The sequence below is a fragment of the Molossus molossus genome, unplaced genomic scaffold (assembly GCF_014108415.1).
Source record: "Molossus molossus isolate mMolMol1 unplaced genomic scaffold, mMolMol1.p scaffold_m16_p_1, whole genome shotgun sequence".
NCBI lineage: Eukaryota > Metazoa > Chordata > Mammalia > Chiroptera > Molossidae > Molossus > Molossus molossus.
The window spans coordinates 57,797,949-57,816,263 of NW_023425344.1; the positions used below are offsets into that span (position 1 = coordinate 57,797,949).

At 41.4% G+C, this 18,315-nt stretch overlaps 1 protein-coding gene across 1 annotated transcript in view; it reads left to right on the top strand.

Annotated features, from left to right (window-relative positions):
• Positions 1-18,315, top strand: part of FRAS1 (Fraser extracellular matrix complex subunit 1) — a 432,882-nt gene that overhangs the window by 387,439 nt on the left and 27,128 nt on the right. Inside the window, exons 59-65 of the mRNA XM_036267136.1 lie at positions 4,217-4,422; positions 7,766-7,922; positions 9,653-9,853; positions 11,344-11,531; positions 12,916-13,191; positions 15,404-15,636; positions 17,369-17,529. Of these exons, the coding sequence (XP_036123029.1) occupies positions 4,217-4,422; positions 7,766-7,922; positions 9,653-9,853; positions 11,344-11,531; positions 12,916-13,191; positions 15,404-15,636; positions 17,369-17,529 (1,422 nt within the window). The remainder of the gene's footprint in view (positions 1-4,216; positions 4,423-7,765; positions 7,923-9,652; positions 9,854-11,343; positions 11,532-12,915; positions 13,192-15,403; positions 15,637-17,368; positions 17,530-18,315) is intronic.

Consider the following 18,315-nt stretch of genomic DNA (forward strand, 5'->3'; position numbering starts at 1 on the left):
CCGTACTGTTGTCTGTGTCTTTGAGCTCACTTGGGTTTTTTTATTTTGTTTTTGTTTTTTTAATCCCTTCACCTTTCTCACCCAGCCTCAAAACCACCCTCCCCTCTAAGAGCTGTCTGTTTTCTCTATCTATGAGTCTGTTTCTATTTTGTTTGATTATTTTGTTCATTGGATTCTACATATAGTATAAGTGAAATGATATGGTATTTATCTTTTTTGATTGGCTTATTTCAGTTAGCATAATACTCTGTAGCTATATCCATGCTGTAGCAAAAAGTCAGATTTTCTTTTTTATAGCTGAGTAGTGTTCCATTGTGTAAATGAACCACAGCTTTTTAAATCCACTTACCTACTTATGGACTCTTGCTTTCAAATCTTGGGTATTGTAAATAATGCAGTAATGAACATAGGGGTGCATATAGTCTTTCAAATCAGTGTTTTGGTTTCTTTGGATATATTCCCATAGTGGAATCACTGGGTCATGAGGCAGTTCCACTTTAAAATTTTTGAGGAAACGCCATACTGTTTTCCACAGTGGTTGCACTAGTCTGTATTTCCACCAACAGTGCACATGGGGTTCCCTTTTCTTCACATTCTCACCAGCACTTGCTTTTTGTTGATTTATTGATGATAGTCATTCTCACAGGTATAAGGTGTTATTTCATTGTGGTTTTAATTTGCATTTCTTTGATAATTAGTGATGTTGAGCACCTTTTCAAATGTCTATTGGCCATGAGTATGTCCTCTTCAGAGAAATGTCTATTCAGGTCCTTTGCCTATTTTTAATTGGATTGTTGTTGTTTTGGGGGGTTTTTTGTGTGTGTATGGGTTGTTTTTTGTTTTGTTGTTTTTTGTTTTTTTTTTATGTTTTTATAAGTTCTTTATAAATTTTTTATATTAACCCCTTATCAGATATATCAGTGGTGAATATGTTCTCCCATTCAGTGGGAATAGAGGAAACAAACCTCAACATAATAAAGGCTATATATGACAAACACACAGCCAACATCATTCTCAGTGGGCAAAAACTACGAGTGTTTCCCTTAAGATTAGGAACAAGACTGGAATGTCTGCTTTCACCACTCTTACTCAACATAGAACTGGAAGTCCTAGCCTCAGCAATGTGACAAGAAGAAGAAATAAAAGGCATCATATTGGAAAGGAAGAAGTAAAACTGTCATTATTTGCAGAGGACATGATACTTTATATAGAGAATCCTAAAGATTCTACAAAAAACAAAAACAAAACTAGAATTGATCATTGAATTCAATGGAATAGCAGGAGAAAAAATAAATACCAATTAATCAGTTTCATTTGTATACACCAGTAATGAGCTATGAGAAAGGAAAACTAAGAAAACAATCCCATTTACAATTATATCAAAAAAATAAATAAAATAAAATACCTAGGAATAAATTTAACCAAGGATGTAAAGACCTGTACTTGGAACATTGTAAGACACTGAAGAAAGAAACTGAAGAAGATACAAATAAGTGAAAACATATACCACGTTCATGGATAGGAAGAATTGACATATTTAAAATGTCCATACTACCCAAAGCAATCTATAGATGAATGGAATTTCTGTCAAAATACCAATGGCATATTTCACAGAACTAGAAAAAATATTTTAAAAACTGATATGGAATCACAAAAGACCCCAAACTGACACAATAATCTTGAGAAAGAAGAACCAAGTTAGAGGAATCACACTACTTGCTATCAAACTATACCACAAGGCCATAGTAATCAAAACAGCATGGTACTGGCATAAAAACAGGCATATGGATCAGTGGAACAGAATAGAGAGCCCAGAAATAAAACTACGCCTTTATGGTCAACGAATATTTGACAAAGGAAGGAAGAACATTTGATGGAGTAAAGATAGTTTATTCAATAAACGGTGTTGGGGAAATTGGACAGATACATGCAAAAAAATGAAATTAGACCACTTTCTTACACCATAGACAAGAATAATCTCAAAGTGTATTAAAGACTTAAATGTAAGACTCAAAACCATAAAAATCCTAGAAGAAAATATAGGCAGTAAAATCTCAGACATTTTTCACAATAATATTTTTTCTGATAGTTCTCCTTGGGCAAGGGAAACAAAAGAAAAAATAAACAAATGGGGCTACTATAAAGTTTTTGCACAGCAAAGGAAACCATCAACAAAATGAAAAGACAACCCCTCTGCCTTTTAACTCTCATCTGACTTCATACCTGTCAGCCCAGCAAGAAAAATCAATCCAAAGCATTAGATAATCTGCCATAAGCAGAAAAGCTTTCTTGCTTATGTTGCTTTTTACAAGGCAACAAGCTTCCTCTTGTCCTCCTGTGCTGTGCTAGGTCATGTCATTGCTACCCACTTTTTAACAGCACAGACCATTTTACTGGATGACAGAGCCCTAAATGGTAATTGTTCAGGGCCTAATGCAAAAGATGTTAATTTTCCTTTAGGTGTGGTGTTCTGGGTTTTTCTTAGTAATAAAAGGTAACTATTAGGCTTAGCTCAGATCACGGGTTTGTTTTATTTGGCTAATGCCAACAGTTCTGGGCAGTGGGCACGTTGGAGGCAAGCAGAGCTTTCTGCATGTTAACTTGCAGAGTGCTTGGGCGGTTACTTTTTCTGTCCCCTCCTTTCAGGTTTGGCAGGGCATATCCAGGACACAGCCAGGAAGTAGGTGTCTACAGCTGGAAGGTCAGCTTCCTGCAGCCCCAAAGACCAATTTGACATATGACTGGAGGGACTACCTCTTTACAGTGTTCATTAAGAAATTAATAACCAGCATTCAACAAATTGCTCTCCAAAGAGACCATGCCTTAATGCAGAGCATTACTATGGGCATTGTAGGAAATAAGAAGGAAAAAATGACCCTTCATATTGAGAAGCCCGGAACAGGGGGCGATATAAACCATATGATAATAATTCCTACCAAAAGTTGAGTGCTTGCTATGTGCCAGATACTTCACTGAGCACCATGTGCACATCATCTTGTGAAATTCAATACTCCTGATAATACTATGAGTTAGATACTAATATTTACAGTGTACATATCAAAGAAACCCAAGCCTCACAAAATCTGTAGATTGCTTTATATTATACAGGTAATAAAGTAGGAGGGCTAGAATGGAAATTCAGGCCCATTTATTCCAAATCCTTTGACTGTTTTTGTTTGGTTGGTTTATTGTTTGTTTGTTTTTTTGTGGTACGTGCCCCTAGAGGGAACCAAACCCAGGACTCTCTGGTCCGCAGGCTGATGCTCAACACTGAGCCAAACTGGCCAGGGCCAAATCCTTTGTTTTTAACCACGATTTGGCTACTGTTCCTCCCTGGGGTCAAATGAGGCCTTGGGAGTTGTAAGGCAGCAGGTAACCCTCCAGCAGTGTTCACAGACTGGGGACCCCCTGGACAGGTCAGCACGTGGATGTGTTTTGTTTGGTCCAAATAGTTTTAACCTGTATGGAATTTCTTCCTATTTCAGTGGGCTGCTATTTTAAAATGCAGGAGGTATGACATAAAAATCCAGATAAGAGATCTTGTGTTGTTTAAAAATAGGAAGATCTGGGGAGGAGGGGGTCAATGGGGGAAAAATGTGGAACATCTGTAATACATTTTACATCCAAAAATAAAGATTTGAGACAAATAAATAAATAAATTAAATTAAATTAAATAAAAATAAAAATAGGAAAATCTGTCAACAAAAGACCAGAGCTGAAACTCAGCCTCCTTTAAACAAGGCCGGCTCTTCCTCTTGACCAATGTCCCAACTCCTCCCTAGTGTCTTCCTGGCCCCAGGGCCAGTGTGAGTGGCCATTTATCAGCAGGCTACTGTTTTTCTTACAGTAGCCTTAGAAGGAAAGTGAACTTTTCTGAGTACTCAAGTCTCTGTCAAAATTTTTCTCACACCTGGCCCATTTCTTTACTTGCATTACTTGTCTGCATTTGAGATGGGGACTGTACCCAGAAGCTGGGCAAAATCAAGTGCAAAATTCATTTATTCTGTTTTATTGGAACCACACTCACAGTGGAAACAGTTCCCTTTTCCTGAGAGCAGCAACCGTGCCTTGAAATCTGCTAACCGCCTGTGATTTCCAGCCTAGGGTGGCCCTTCCTGGGGCCCTTCCACGTGGCTGCCAAGGGCTGATGAGGACTGTGGCCACCTGCCTCTGTCTCCCTCTGACGATGCTTCCATCTTTCCTTCTGCTCCCCCAGTGCCCAGCATGCAGTTTGCCAAGGATTTGCTCCTAGTGAAGGAGAAGGAGGGTGTTCTGCACGTGCCTATCATTCGGAGTGGAGACCTGAGCTATGAGTCGTCAGTGAGGTGCTATACCCAGGGCCATTCAGCTCAGGTCTCAGAGGACTTCGAGGAGAGAAGAAATGCAGATTCCTCACGGATTACATTTCTGAAAGGGGAGAAAGTAAGTGGATTCATGGATGCTCAAAGATGAGATTCTCTTCTTCCTTGATGCCTTTATTTGTCCATAGTGAAGTGATTTAGACAAATTCTGAACATCCTAGGACATTTCTTACTAATTGATAATATTTTTAGTAATATCATACATTCTATGTGGCTATCTTCTTGTTCTCCCACTTAAAGCCAAAGACATATATCATTGGTTGAGTAGGGAAATTTAGATAATGTGTAATATTTGGGGAATTTAACAGAATCGAATTAACAGGCTCCTCTTAATTTGAAACAATGTTAGAGATAAAGAGATTTCACCAGTGTTACCTAAAGGAGGAATAGACAATTCTCTAATACCTGAGCCCCTGTTCCAGGGTAACACATATCCTAATAGGACCAATAGTATAGAATCAAACAGGCAGACATCGAGCAGATTCAAGTCGGTAGAATATTCTCTTGGCAAAGTACCTAAATAGCAATGCATAGTGCATGGGAACTCCTGAAAACCTCCCATCCCTATGTATGGAGACTTCAGACTCCAAGCCTGCAGCTTGGTGTATGCTAAGTATATATACTGAATGAGACTCACATTTTTCCATTTTGGGATCTCAGTTGCAGATGGCTGAGTCAATTGTACCCCTTGGTTCAAGGCACAAGTCCTCATCGGTTAGTTCAAGACCCTTCTTTTATTTTGTTTATTTATATTGTTTATTTTATGCCTCTTCTCCAGCTACATTTCCTTCCCCACCTCAGAGCTCATCAATCTGTTGTGTTTAATGTGTCTCCTTTAATTTGCATTTGTTCTTTAAAAAAATGCTTATTTTGTGTACATAATTTTTATTTTATAACATTGCTGTTGTGTTGTATCTTCTTCAGACTTTTACTGTGATTACTTGGCAACATTTTATCCATGTCATTTATGTGCACATCTAACCTGCTGCTGCAAACTAACCTGCTGCTTCAAACAGTTGCATAGTATTTCATGATGTACCTCTACTAACTTCTACCCACCTGCTCTCAGCAATAGACAGTGAGGAGCCACAGTGACAGCCTCCAGTCACCTCCTGACAATCTGCCACCACTAATAATGCTGCAGTGCACATCCTCATACATGTCCATTCACAGACGTGAGTGGGAATGTCTTTGGATACATGCCCAGCAGCCAAATTGCTGTACCATAGGGCGTGCATGTGCTTAATAAAAAAATAAAAAATAGTGTCCAAATACTTTCCAGAATCTCACTAGCAGTACATGAGGATTGTTATAACCCAACATCCTCTTCAACACTTAGCATTACTTATCTTTTGATGTTTTGCTAATCTAATATGTGTAAACTTACATCTTGCTTTAATATGCATTTTTCTAATTAATGATGTTTTCTATACTTGTTAACTTACTGAGCTTTCTTTTATGGAAGTTTATTATCTTTATCCTTTGTTCCTTATTTTATCATTTTATCATATTGCTGTCTTCTTTCTTTGCTTTTTTTTTTTTTTTTTTTATCCTTATCCAAGGACATTTTTGCATTTATCTTCATATAGAGCAGGAGGGAGAGAGGGAGGAAGAGAGAGAGAGAAACATTGATGTGAGAGAGACACATCGACTGGTTGCCACCCACACGACCCCAACCAGGGCTGGGGACAAACTGCAACCGAGGTATGTGCCCTTAGCAGGAACCAAACCCAGGACTCTCTGGTCCGCATGCCGACGCTCTAACTGCTGAGCCAAACCAGCCAGGGCGCTGTCTTTTTTCTTATTGGTCTACTGTACTTTCCTAAATATTCTAAATATTAATTCCTTACCAGTTAGACATTCAGATATTATAAACATACTTTCCCTTTCTGTCACTTATCTACTACCTTTGACCATGGTGTTCTTAGTTGAACAGAAGTCTTTGATTTTGATATAATCCAATGCATGAAATTTCGGTGTTATGATTGGTCCTTTTGAAGTTTAGTGTAGGAAGACCTTACCCATCCCAGTTCACCCCAAATGCTTTTTCTGTTCATATTTAATAACAATAGATTATAGCTTTCTTCTTTGGGACTCTCAGTCTTTTACACATTTATGACTCATAAAAGTTCTGTCTCATCTCTGTATTTTATAAGAATTTTACTGGTAGCAGGTTGAAACGTGTTTAAAAATACACACAAATCCTATAGATGCAATCTTAATCTTTGAGTCTACATGTCTGTATTTGTTTTTAGTTCAATAAAGGATTCTCTACCTATCCAAGAGACAGTTTGTCATTTAATAAAATTATAAAGAAATACAGCCTGATCATCTAAATGTTACCCACATGACAGTCCATCTATCATTATTCATAAGTACATTTTGGAATCTCCATTTTCTTGGCTTGCTAAGCAATATGTCTTTGGAACTTGTCATTCACTAGAATGTCTGCTTTTAAGGATATCTTGAAGAGTCACTACTAAATGCATACTTTCTATAAAGAAATTGTTATTATAAGAAAGATCTGGTAGGAAAGGAAAAAAAAAGGAACATTCTTCAGGGATTTAAAACCAGGTTAGCAAATCACATATATGTGTTCTCCTACCATGTAGTATAATTAGGAAATATGAGAATAGAACTTCTCTATACCCACATAGCCTATGCAATACGGTAGTTTAGTGGATTTTAAATGGTTCAACTAAAAATAATCCCACTTATCCCATGACGCTACTATTGAGGCTGCTCCATTATCTAAAATGTTGTGACCTTATTTAACATTTCTCAAGGACACAATTCTCAGTAGAGTATAATCAGTTTGAGAAACACGATTTCTTTGCATCAAACAGGGATTTAGGTTATGTTCTAAGACTCAATCAATACTGAGCAGTTTCAGATGAGAACATTTGGCAGCACATTTGAGAATTCTGACGCATTTAAAAGTGTCTTCAGCCTAACTGAACCTTTCTAAGGTCTTTATAAGACTATTCATTTTTTACAATGGAAAGGGAACATTATTCAGCTCTCCAGAAAGTCTAATCCATTTGTGAAACCCCCACATCAGAAATCTACTGATTGTAACATGTAAGTCTATCGGTCAGCCCAGGCAAAATGTGGGGAAGCATGTACATGGTTCTCCATGTGCTCATGAGTGGGTTCTTTTTCATAACTCATCATCAATAATTCAAAATGGTTTGGAATGTTCTCATACAAGGTTCCACATGTAGGTAGATCCCACATAGGTACGGACTCTTAGCTATAAACGTTCTATTTTATAAATGAAACTGTTCGGATCCTTTTGAATTGTGTTGACTCTTTGATGCTGCAAAGAACAATAATTTTTTAGGGTAACCGAGCAAGTTGTTAATCACTGCAAATGTTAATTTATCTGGTGCCGTTGACTCTAGGTGAAGAACTGCACTGTCTCTATCCATGACGACTCCATGTTCGAGCCTGAGGAGCAGTTCAGGGTCCACCTCGGCACCCCCCTTGGAAACCACTGGAGTGGAGCCAGAGTTGGGAAGAATAACATGGCCACCATCACCATATCCAATGATGAAGATGGTAATAGTTATTCTAATGTGCACCTACTATACATTACATTTACTCATCATGTAATTATAAGTGTTTTGAAAAATGAAAGGGCTACAAAAGTGCCTACTGATAACAGTCTTGCAGTATTTATATAAGATGTTGGCAGCAAATGATCGTCGTCTACAAAGCTCCAATAAGTTTATAGGTATCTTTAATCTCTTTATTCCCTACCACACTGCCAAGAGATAAGGAATGAGTATGATTAAAAGCTAGGAGAGAGACGCTAAGACAGACAGAGAATAAAACTATTAAGTCACTGCAGTTCAGGAACAGAATCGGAAATACAATCAGAATCAGCTGGATCCAATGAACTGATTTAAACACTGCACCTTCCTAGAAAAGTCTAATTTCCCGGTTTTCTCTCCTGTCATTGATTTGGCCTACTAACCTAAAAACAACAAAACAAATTATTTGGTCAGGTGGTAGTAAAGAGCGACCCAGGCACCAAGGAAAACAACATCTCTTCCACATTGGGACATACTTGTTTTATTAAAACAGATATTTTAATGAGTGAATGGATAACAATATTACAAATAGTAATAGCAATTTTAATGAACATTGACTGTATGCCAAGAATCATCCTCTGCATAATATAAAATCAGAGACTAATTTGGACATTTGGGTAAAATAAGAAAAGCCAGCCTGGAAGTTGAATTACTCCTTTAGCCAGGGAAACGTAGGCTCAGCTCCTGCAGCGACCCTCCCTGCCTCCCAGGGACCCCATGACCGAAGCCCAGGGAGCAGCACAGTCACCGTGTGTCACAGAGACACGCCTAAGTGTCAAAGAACATTCTTAAAAAAAAAAAAGAAATGCAGCCTCAAATGAGGCTTATCTTCTACAATCAGAAAGAATTGATTTTCTGAGGGGAAAACGAACATAGAGACTCTAGAAATGTCTGCAAAATTATATACTTTCAAAATGATATAAAATTTGTCATTGCTCTGAATTTTTTATCTTATTCTCTCTGCCAATAACTACTTTGTCCTTCCCCATAAGAATATAGTAGAAAAAAAAGGTATAATTTTATTTTTTTAAAATTTGCATTATATTATTAACTATACCCTAGCAATAACAATAGTACCTTAATCCAGAATGTGCTGGGAAGTCTTATGTCCCTGAATGATTACGGTAGTACCCATTCTTATCTAAATAACTTGTGAGAAGTTAGGAAAAGCTAAGGGTGGGGTGAGGGGAGAGCACCAGGAGGGAGGTTTCCAAGGACCAGAGATGAGCGATGCATTTGGTAAATTTAAGTCGTATATAAATGAGATAAATTATTAACCTTAGAAATTCACGTGTCATCAATGAAAAGCAGTTGCTTCATGCAGTCAGTTGATAGATATTCATGAGTTACTTACTAGGGCTCAGTCCCTGGATAAATTGTGCACAGTTTAAAACATTCTATGAGTTGTCATACCTACATAGAAACTTGGACATCATGCCTTCCAAAGTCCTTAAAAATATTTCCTTCCTTATATTGTTTTTAATAAGAAACATATGAGAAATGACTTCTACAAAATCACAAATAAATTCATTGCTTAGGGGTGAATACTGATTGATTTTCATAACTGTAAGGCATTTTGTCTTTGTGTCGTTAACTGCGAAAAACTCCCTCCTGTCATTAGCAAGTGTTTTCATGGGAGTCGGAATCTTTTGTGCTTTCCTAACTCGCTCTTGTTTCCCTAACGGGTTTCTTCAGCCCCCACCATTGAGTTTGAAGAAGCTGCGTACCAAGTCCGGGAACCCTCGGGGCCCGATGACACGGCCATTCTGAACATCAAGGTGATCCGCAAAGGGGACCAGAACAGGACGTCCAAGATCCGCTGTAGCACGCGGGACGGGTCGGCCCAGTCGGGTGTGGATTACTACCCCAAGAGCCGAGTCCTGAAGTTCAGTCCCGGTAATTGAACGCCGATCCCCATCTGTGGGTCTTCTTACCAGAGAACCAAATATCTCGTATTCGAAGGAAGGAATGAGCAGGAAAAGGAAAACAGTCATTCTAAGAGTATAAAGTATTTTTTTAAGCACATATTTGAGATTGCAGGAGTCTTTAAATGTTTTAATTAGTAAAGATGACATGGAAAAAAATAGGCCACCGATTTCAGCATTTTGCTTCTTTTGAAAGGATTTTTGTTGTTGTTGGCCTGTGATTTGGTTGAGTTACAGGAGCACTTGATTTTTAAAAAGTATGCATGACTCAGCAAACATTGGTATAAACCACGGTGCTGGGCCCTTTCGGCCGGGTCACTCAGACCCAGAAGGCACAGTCTGAGCTCCAGCGCTAACATCTGCTAGGAAGCAGCACCTCCTGTTGGGGTGTTCCCACAAAAGGGTTATCCTAGAGAGAGCTAAGGAGACAAGTCAGGGAAAAGAGAAAAATGGAATTGAAGTCACAATTAGCTGTTTAACTGTCTGATGTATTAACTTGGTGGGAGGGAGTTGAATTACATGCTAGGTTTTTTCACTGAACTTTCTAGAACAGCGTAAGGTGAGAGGCTGGTGTAGACGATGGCCTCATTTGTAACATGGTCAGCAGTGGCAACAGTGTCAGAAGGTCTTTTCAGAGATGTCTTGGCAAGGGGAGGGAGAAAATGACCCCCTCAGAAGTGAGTTTGGGGGTCTCTGGGCCTCTTGGAAGCCCTTGGAGATTTAAGGGCTTTCGGCTCTGTCCTTTGTGTGTCTGGGCGGTGTTTGCTGGGAAGGTAGGGGCCCTTTCTCCACATCTGCACAAGGACCTCTCTTCTGAGTGTCTTTACTTTTTTATTTTCTGCATAAGGATCTGGGGAAAATATAGGTCTTAGAAGTAACCAAGCCCAGATGTCTGTAGGAGACGAAGAAGGGCACTTGACGGACAGGGGTATTTGCACCTACAGATAATCTTTTAGGAAAAGGAAGGCGTTTTTAGAGTCTCCCCCTCCCCCTTTATGGCCAACAAACCACATTCTCGACTTTGCAGAGACTGGCCTGGTAGGTAGCCTTTGAGCAACTGCTTCTCAGGGGAGTTTGGAAGGGTGTCTGGGTGCAGGCACCCAGACACACAAGCGCTCATGCCTATGGGGAAAGGGGAAAGAAAAAGTAAGCAAAAAATCTCGTAGCCAGGGTGGAGTATATTTTGGATCATAGATTTTTATTACTGTCAGCTAGTGTCAGGCAAGGGCCATTAATCCTCATATGGTGTTGAACAGTAAATCTGCGACACTGAGCCTCTACCACGGGTGGGATTGGGTCTATAAAACAGATCCCCCATTTGAGATGGGGCCAACGTGATCGGCAGCCACTGCATTGATAGAAAACCCCTAAAAGGAAAGGGCGCATTTAAACATGAAGCCTTGCAGTCGGTTGCTCACCTAACCAGGACCTCTCTGTCCTTGGGCTCTGTTCTTGGCGTAGGAGTGGATCATATCTTTTTTAAAGTCGAGATCCTGTCCAATGAAGACCGGGAATGGCATGAATCTTTCTCCCTGGTCCTTGGCCCAGATGACCCAGTGGAAGCAGTTCTTGGCGAAGTGACCACTGCCACGGTGACAATTCTAGACCAGGAGGCAGCAGGAAGCCTCATACTGCCAGCACCACCCATCGTGAGTTGCTTGACGGAAAGGGTTGCTTTTACGTCTTAGGAAGGCGCAGATGAGAACGTGCCATACGTAGGACTTCCAGTGCTGTATGTTTCTGCATTCCTCTAACACGATGGTTGTCAATCGGGAGGAATCCTGTCCCCTCCTCTGCAACACCCCCACCCGCCGCCACCACCTCCATGGGGCATTTGGCAATCCCTGGTGACATTGTTAGTTGTTATGACTATCATACTAGGTGCTACCGGCATCTAGTGGGTAGAAGCCAGAGATGCTACTAAACATCCTATAATGCACAGGACAGCTCCAATGACAAAGAATTAGTTGGCACAAATGTCAAGAGTGCAGAGGGTGAGAAATCCTGTTCCAACATAAGAGTAGGACCAAACCATGCCCATACCTTGGTCTGATAAAGGCAGAAAGTACAATGCCACTGATCTTCTCACCTCTTTGGTGGGACCTAAAAGAGTAAAAAAAGAAAAGTAATACTGCCCCATATCTATTATCCTACATATTGACCATACATAGGATTAAGTATCTGTAGAAATGTAGTACCGTGACTCCCAATTTGGGGCTGTATAGAATGAATTCACTGGCATTACAATTTGGAGGAAAATGCCCAGAGGCTGCCAAGGGGCTTTCAACCCATAATAACGAGGCAGTCAGAATAAGTCTTCTAACCTCCCCTGACTAGTCTCATACTAGAAGGTTTATTTCAAAACGTGTCTCTTGCCCTGGCCGGTTTGGCTCAGCAGTTGCAGCGTCAGCCTGCGGACCAGAGAGGCCCGGGTTTGGTTCCTGCTAAGGGCACGTGCCTCGGTTGCAGTGTGTCCCCAGCCCCAGTTAGGGTGGTGTGGGTGGTGACCACTCAATGTGTCTCTCTCACATCAATGTTTCTCTCTCTCTCTTCCTCCCTCTGTCTCTCCCACTCTGTGTCAAGATAAATGCAAAAAATGTCCTCAGGTGAGGATAAAAAAAAAAAAAAAAATGTGTCTCTTGATTGACCATGGAAGAAATACCCTACTTTGATTTACTCTTATTTTGCCAAATGAGCTACTGTATACCATTAAAAATTCAATGCAACTTTATACTAGTAACTGTCATTCATGATATAGCTTCAGTTACAGAAAATAAAAGCAGTTTCCACATGAGTGATAGAGCTCTACTTTAGGAACCACACTAATAAGATAATCAGGTTTTTAGCTGGGTAGAGTAGGAGTCTCTTCTCCAGTGCCCAAGGTCTGCAGCCTCTTTTAGGGATGTTCTGTAAAGCGCTGAAAACTCCTGTTAGGTTTTCGAGAATCCCTCGAAAGTTCAGTGATCTTATGGATCCTGTGGAGACTTCGTTCTCTGACCCTGCCCTGGCTGAAGTTCTGTTGCTCCTTTGCAGGTTGTCACACTTGCAGACTATGACCACGTGGAAGAGGTTACTAAGGAAGGAGTCAAGAAATCTCCTTCCCCAGGCTACCCGCTGATCTGTGTCACCCCTTGCGACCCTCACTTCCCCAAGTATGCCATCATGAGGGAACGCTGCAGGGAGGCTGGCATCAACCAGACATCCATACAGTTCAGCTGGGAAGTGGCCGCCCCCACCGATGGCAATGGGGCCCGGTCTCCCTTTGAGACCATCACCGACAACACACCGTTCACCAGTGTCAACCACATGGTAGGTCTGGGGGCTGGGCCTGGTGGCGTAGAGAAAGAACTGGTGTTTCTCTTTGTTCCTCTGACTGTGTCAAACTTTCTAAATTCCATGTGTGTTTAGATTTGGAATAAAATCAACAAATGAGCAGATACACACAGTCTTCTTATTCCTATATATAAGGAAGGTCATAAGGTGTAGTAGAAAGAACTCAGCTAGTACTCAGACAACCTGTTTACAAATCTTAATTCTGCCTGCTTTTAATTAAGCAATGTTAAGAGGTTACTCAGAGGTTACTCTCTGAGTCTCAGTTTCCTGATCTGCAAAATCATACCTAGTCCACTTAGCCACTTGACAAGGTCATTGACAAATCAGATATAAAAGTGACATGTAAATGGTATAGTAAGTCAAAGGTTCCAGGTAGGTACAATAAATAATTACTTCTTGTTCACATCTCTTCTATCGTTCAATGAGTCATGGGCTATAAACTCTGTCAGGACATGGACCAAGGGTTCTACCACATTCATATATCTCAAAGTGGCCAGCACATTCATGGCATATAGTGGGGACCAGTTATGAACCAGAAAGATAAAATTCTTATTGAATGATCAGCACGTAAACCATGTGGGAGAATGTGAAAGGAAGTTCACAGTGCAGTTGCTGTCCTCAGAGAGTTGGGGAGCCAGACCAGCACCTCTGCCACCACCAGAGAGCAGAGTGGGGACAGTTGCCCAGGCTTGGGATGCACCCAGGGACCGCTCATTCTCATCAGAGGGAGCAGAAAGCAGTAGAGGTGCGGCCCATCCCAATGCTGGCATACAGTAAACACTCAGTGATTTTCTACTGAAATTGGTACACTTAATAATTTTGGAAATTAGAGATTTCTTTCAGACTGAATATCTCCCAATTTTTTTCTATTCAACCCACAGCTCTCACTATAATAAGTGCATCACTTCAATGGGGTAATAGTGGAGGAAGTCATCAGACATAGATGGGAGGCTGTGGATAAAGTGATGTGACTGATACCCAGTTTTTGGCACAGTTTATTGAGAAGAACTAGAAGGTTAAGCCTTTTGCAACATAATCTAGCTCAAATTTAAAATATCTTCTGTATTTAACAGTGTTGTTTCATAAGTATCTAATTCTCCATTCAACAGGACCATGAAGGGAGTTTGGCCTGATCTGAGCCAAATATACATTTTTAACAGGCACCACATTCATAATTTTATTTTATAGTTCAGTTTTTCTTCTGGCAATGAATCGGTGACTAATCCTTTTACCCCAGTTTCCTTTGCTCCATCTTTATTTCTTCAATTATTTATTTAATATCATTGTATTTTATGCATTTTTGTGAGCTGCTTCAAATCCCTTCTGAACTAAGTCCATGTATAAATAAAGAGGGTGTTGGCAGCTAATTAAAAATTTTAATGGAAAAACCTTCTTTAATTTTTAATAGACTTCAATGAAACTTGTTTTCATGGGTAGAATTTACAAGTTTGTATGTTTGCTTTGTGGGAGGTTTATGGCACACAGAACTGCTACTTAATTATTTGCTTCTCTATCTGTATACACACATACCCTAAGCGTTCTGGTGACCTACGTTGCCTCTACATAGACTCAGTTAAGCACTCTTACGGCTTCTGTATGTCTGGGAGCATAAAAGATTCTGTAGGAAGACCTTCAAAGGCCGGTAGGTGTCAGAAGCCAAGTTCTCACCGTCAAGCCTGCATGTGATTGTATCCCCTGATGTGTGGGGGGTTGGAGGAGGGAAAGCCGAAGGAAGCAAAGAAAACTAAGAATGCCTGGGAAGGGACCTCTCTCCTCTGTATCCTGACACGGCGCCCTGAACAAATTGACTTGGAGGCAATGACTCCTCCTAGAAGGGCTGAAACCCGGTTGAGCAGTCCTTACACAGAATGTAACATGTAAACAGAACAGTAATGTCACTGGTGACCAGTCATCTCTGGCTGTTGTTTCACATCTACCTACTTGCTCACTGTCTGCCTTACTGACGGAGGCTGTAAGTACTCACCGTTCTGTCCGTAGTGCCGGCTCCTGATAGAAAGTCAATATTTATGTGGTGGGTGGGTGGATGGATGATGGATGATGGATGATGGATTGTCTTCACAGAGTATCTTGTACCAGGAACTGGTTGTGTCCTATCATCCAGAAGATACAATTTAAGGAGCTGTTTAAGTCGTGTACACATTCTGAGGGCTTTCATTCTCCCCCGCAGGTCCTGGATAGCATTTACTTCAGCCGGAGGTTCCACGTGCGTTGTGTGGCAAAGGCTGTAGACAAAGTGGGTCATGTGGGGACCCCCTTAAGGAGCAACATTGTTACCATTGGAACAGACAGCGCTATCTGCCACACCCCAGTGGTGGCTGGGACAGCGAGAGGCTTCCAGGCTCAGTCCTTCATCGCAACCTTGAAGTACCTGGACGTCAAACACAAGGAGCATCCGAACAGGTCAGGCGGGCGGTGCCTTCCACGGTGAAAGGGCGGAGTCGTCTCGCTCCTCTGCGGGGTTTTCCAGGCAGGGCAGGTGTAAGAGGGATGCTTCCGCAAAGCAGGGGTGGTGGCGAGGCATGGTTCGGAAAAAGTTTAACTCCTTCGACTTCGGCCTGGTCCCTTGCCTGTCCTAGACTCCTTTCTCTCGCTTTGTCATTTTACCTGTCAGCCACCCACAGAGAATCACTGTAACTTCACCTGGACTTCAAGCTCTCTTAGGTGGTGTGCCCTGCCAAGCTGCTGCCCCAATTCCAACTCTCTGCGCCCTCCCCTGGCCGTGGTGGTTCTGCTATCCCTGGCTCCCGCCTCTCTTCTAGGAACGTTTCCATCATTGCCTCCAGTGTAATTTGGAAGCGCCCCCTTCCAGCTCTGCTGGCACCCGTGTGCCTCTTTCAGAGCATCGTCATCCTTCGTTCTCTCTGTGTCCCGCAGCAGATGGTGAGGGCAGGGACCTTGGTTACTTAGTCTGCATCCCCTGTGCCTAGGACAGTGCTCCTTGGCGCCCAGAGGACAGATGGGCTTTTATATTTTCCTGTGGGTGGAAGTTGAATACTTTCCTTTTTGCATCTGTTTGTACATATTCATTAAACTGTATAGTATTTATGTGTGCCTTTATGAGCCACGAAGTTCAGGGAAAGGGGTTCATTTGCATGGCAAAGGCAGATTTGAATATATAGCTAAGAATATGCAAATAAAATTTGTCTTTGTTAAAAGAACAGTAACAGAAGTACCCAGGGCACTACTGACTAAGAGCCGGATTGTTCATATCCCCAAACTTTAACTCCTCGCAAACGGGGGTCTTTGCTCTGAGAGATACACCGTAAAAATTCAAAATGCACCTCCATAAACATTCTGAAAATTTAAACTTGTACAGTGGAAAAAATGCAGCCTATGAGTATAGGTCCACTGTGGTGCCGTCTCAACCAGTATTTACTAAGCTTATATTTTATTTAGAATTGTAAATTACGTGCTCTAGAGAAACAAAAGAAGTGAAGGAATGTTCTGGTCCTCAGAGGGGGGAGGCAAGAAAAACAGTCTGAAAACACACAAGAAATGGCCGCCAGTGTGAGTTTCGGGTTTTCAGGTACAAAGGGAGAGCACCCTGCACCCTGAGGCCAGTGAGGAGAGAGAAGGTTCTTCCTGCTGGGGACGGACCGTGTGAGGAGCGGGGTATCACTATTTCTAGGGTATTTTCCTGGATAGGGATATTGGCCCCTAGTGTTTAAGAGCTCAGTGGTGTCCTTTATTTTTAAAGACATTTTTTAAAGACATGTGAGTGTGGACCCTCGCAGCCTCCACACACTCACTGTAGCAGAGAAGAGGAGCGACACCTGTACCCGGCACTCAGCTTTGCTCAGGAGGAAACAGAGCTTCCATTTAAAGCAGAAGAAAGCTTTGAAGTAATTTGTGGTTGTGATGTTATCTTTTCTTGTATTGAGCAAAAAAAAATCTATGATTCTTGATTGCTATCAGTCCTGAGTCTTAAGGATCTCTTGGCAGAAAAAAACTACCTTAAGTGGACATCATACCCGCATGTTCAGAGAGAAATCTTGTAACATGGAAAGCTTCAGGGAACCAAAAAATTGGGGAATTCACTGGTGAAGACAAAGTGGGTTTTGAGGAAGAACTGTACCATGTGAACTGTTTATAGCATGAACCTAAACATTTGCTTCTGCCTTGTCCCCCGTAGGATCCACATCTCAGTGCAGATCCCACACCAGGACGGCATGCTGCCCCTCGTGTCCACCATGCCCTTGCACAACCTGCATTTCCTGTTATCTGAGTCCATCTACAGACACCAGCACGTCTGCTCCAACCTGGTCACCACCCGCGATATGAGAGGCATCTCAGGTGAGGATGTGCTCCATGCGGGCTGATCACTCCACGGGCACCGTGGCCCTCAGGGTATGACTGAGTGAGCCCTGCTCCTCAGGTTTTCCCAGCCCCAAGGGATTTCCTTCTTAGCAGGCACCAAACCTAAGCAGTGCATACAATGACATGAATGGGAAAAACAAGGATTTTGGAATCAAACTGACTTAGGTTCACATCCTTAGTCCACTACCTAAACATCTAAACAAAAAAGCTGGACCTCCCTGAGCCATTCTTTTCTCATCTATAACATGAGGGAACAGTTGCTACCAATGAAGGTGAGGATGAAATGCATTCACATTTTTATCTTTTTTTTTTTAATTTAAAAATATTTCCAATCAGTTTATATGCAATGTTATTTCAGGTGTACAGTACAGCGGTTAGATAATCACATACTTGACAAAGGGTTCTCCCTGATATTTCCAGTAGCCACCTGGCACCATGCATAGTTATTACACTATTATTGACTATATTCCCTGTGCTGTACTTTACATCCCCATGACTATTTTGTAACTACCAATCTACTTCTCAATCCCTTCACTTCTTTCACCCAGTCCCCAACCGCCTCCCCTCTGGCAACCATCAGTCTGAACTCTGCGTCTGTGAGTCTGTTTCTGTTTTGTTTGTTCACTTATATTGTTTTCAAGATTCCACACATGTGTGAAATCATTTGCTATTTGTCTTTCTCTGACTGACTTAAATGCATTGGCATGTTTAAAGCACCAACCAGGGTAAATTTTCATTCTTTCCTTCCCCTCTAGTGAGCAT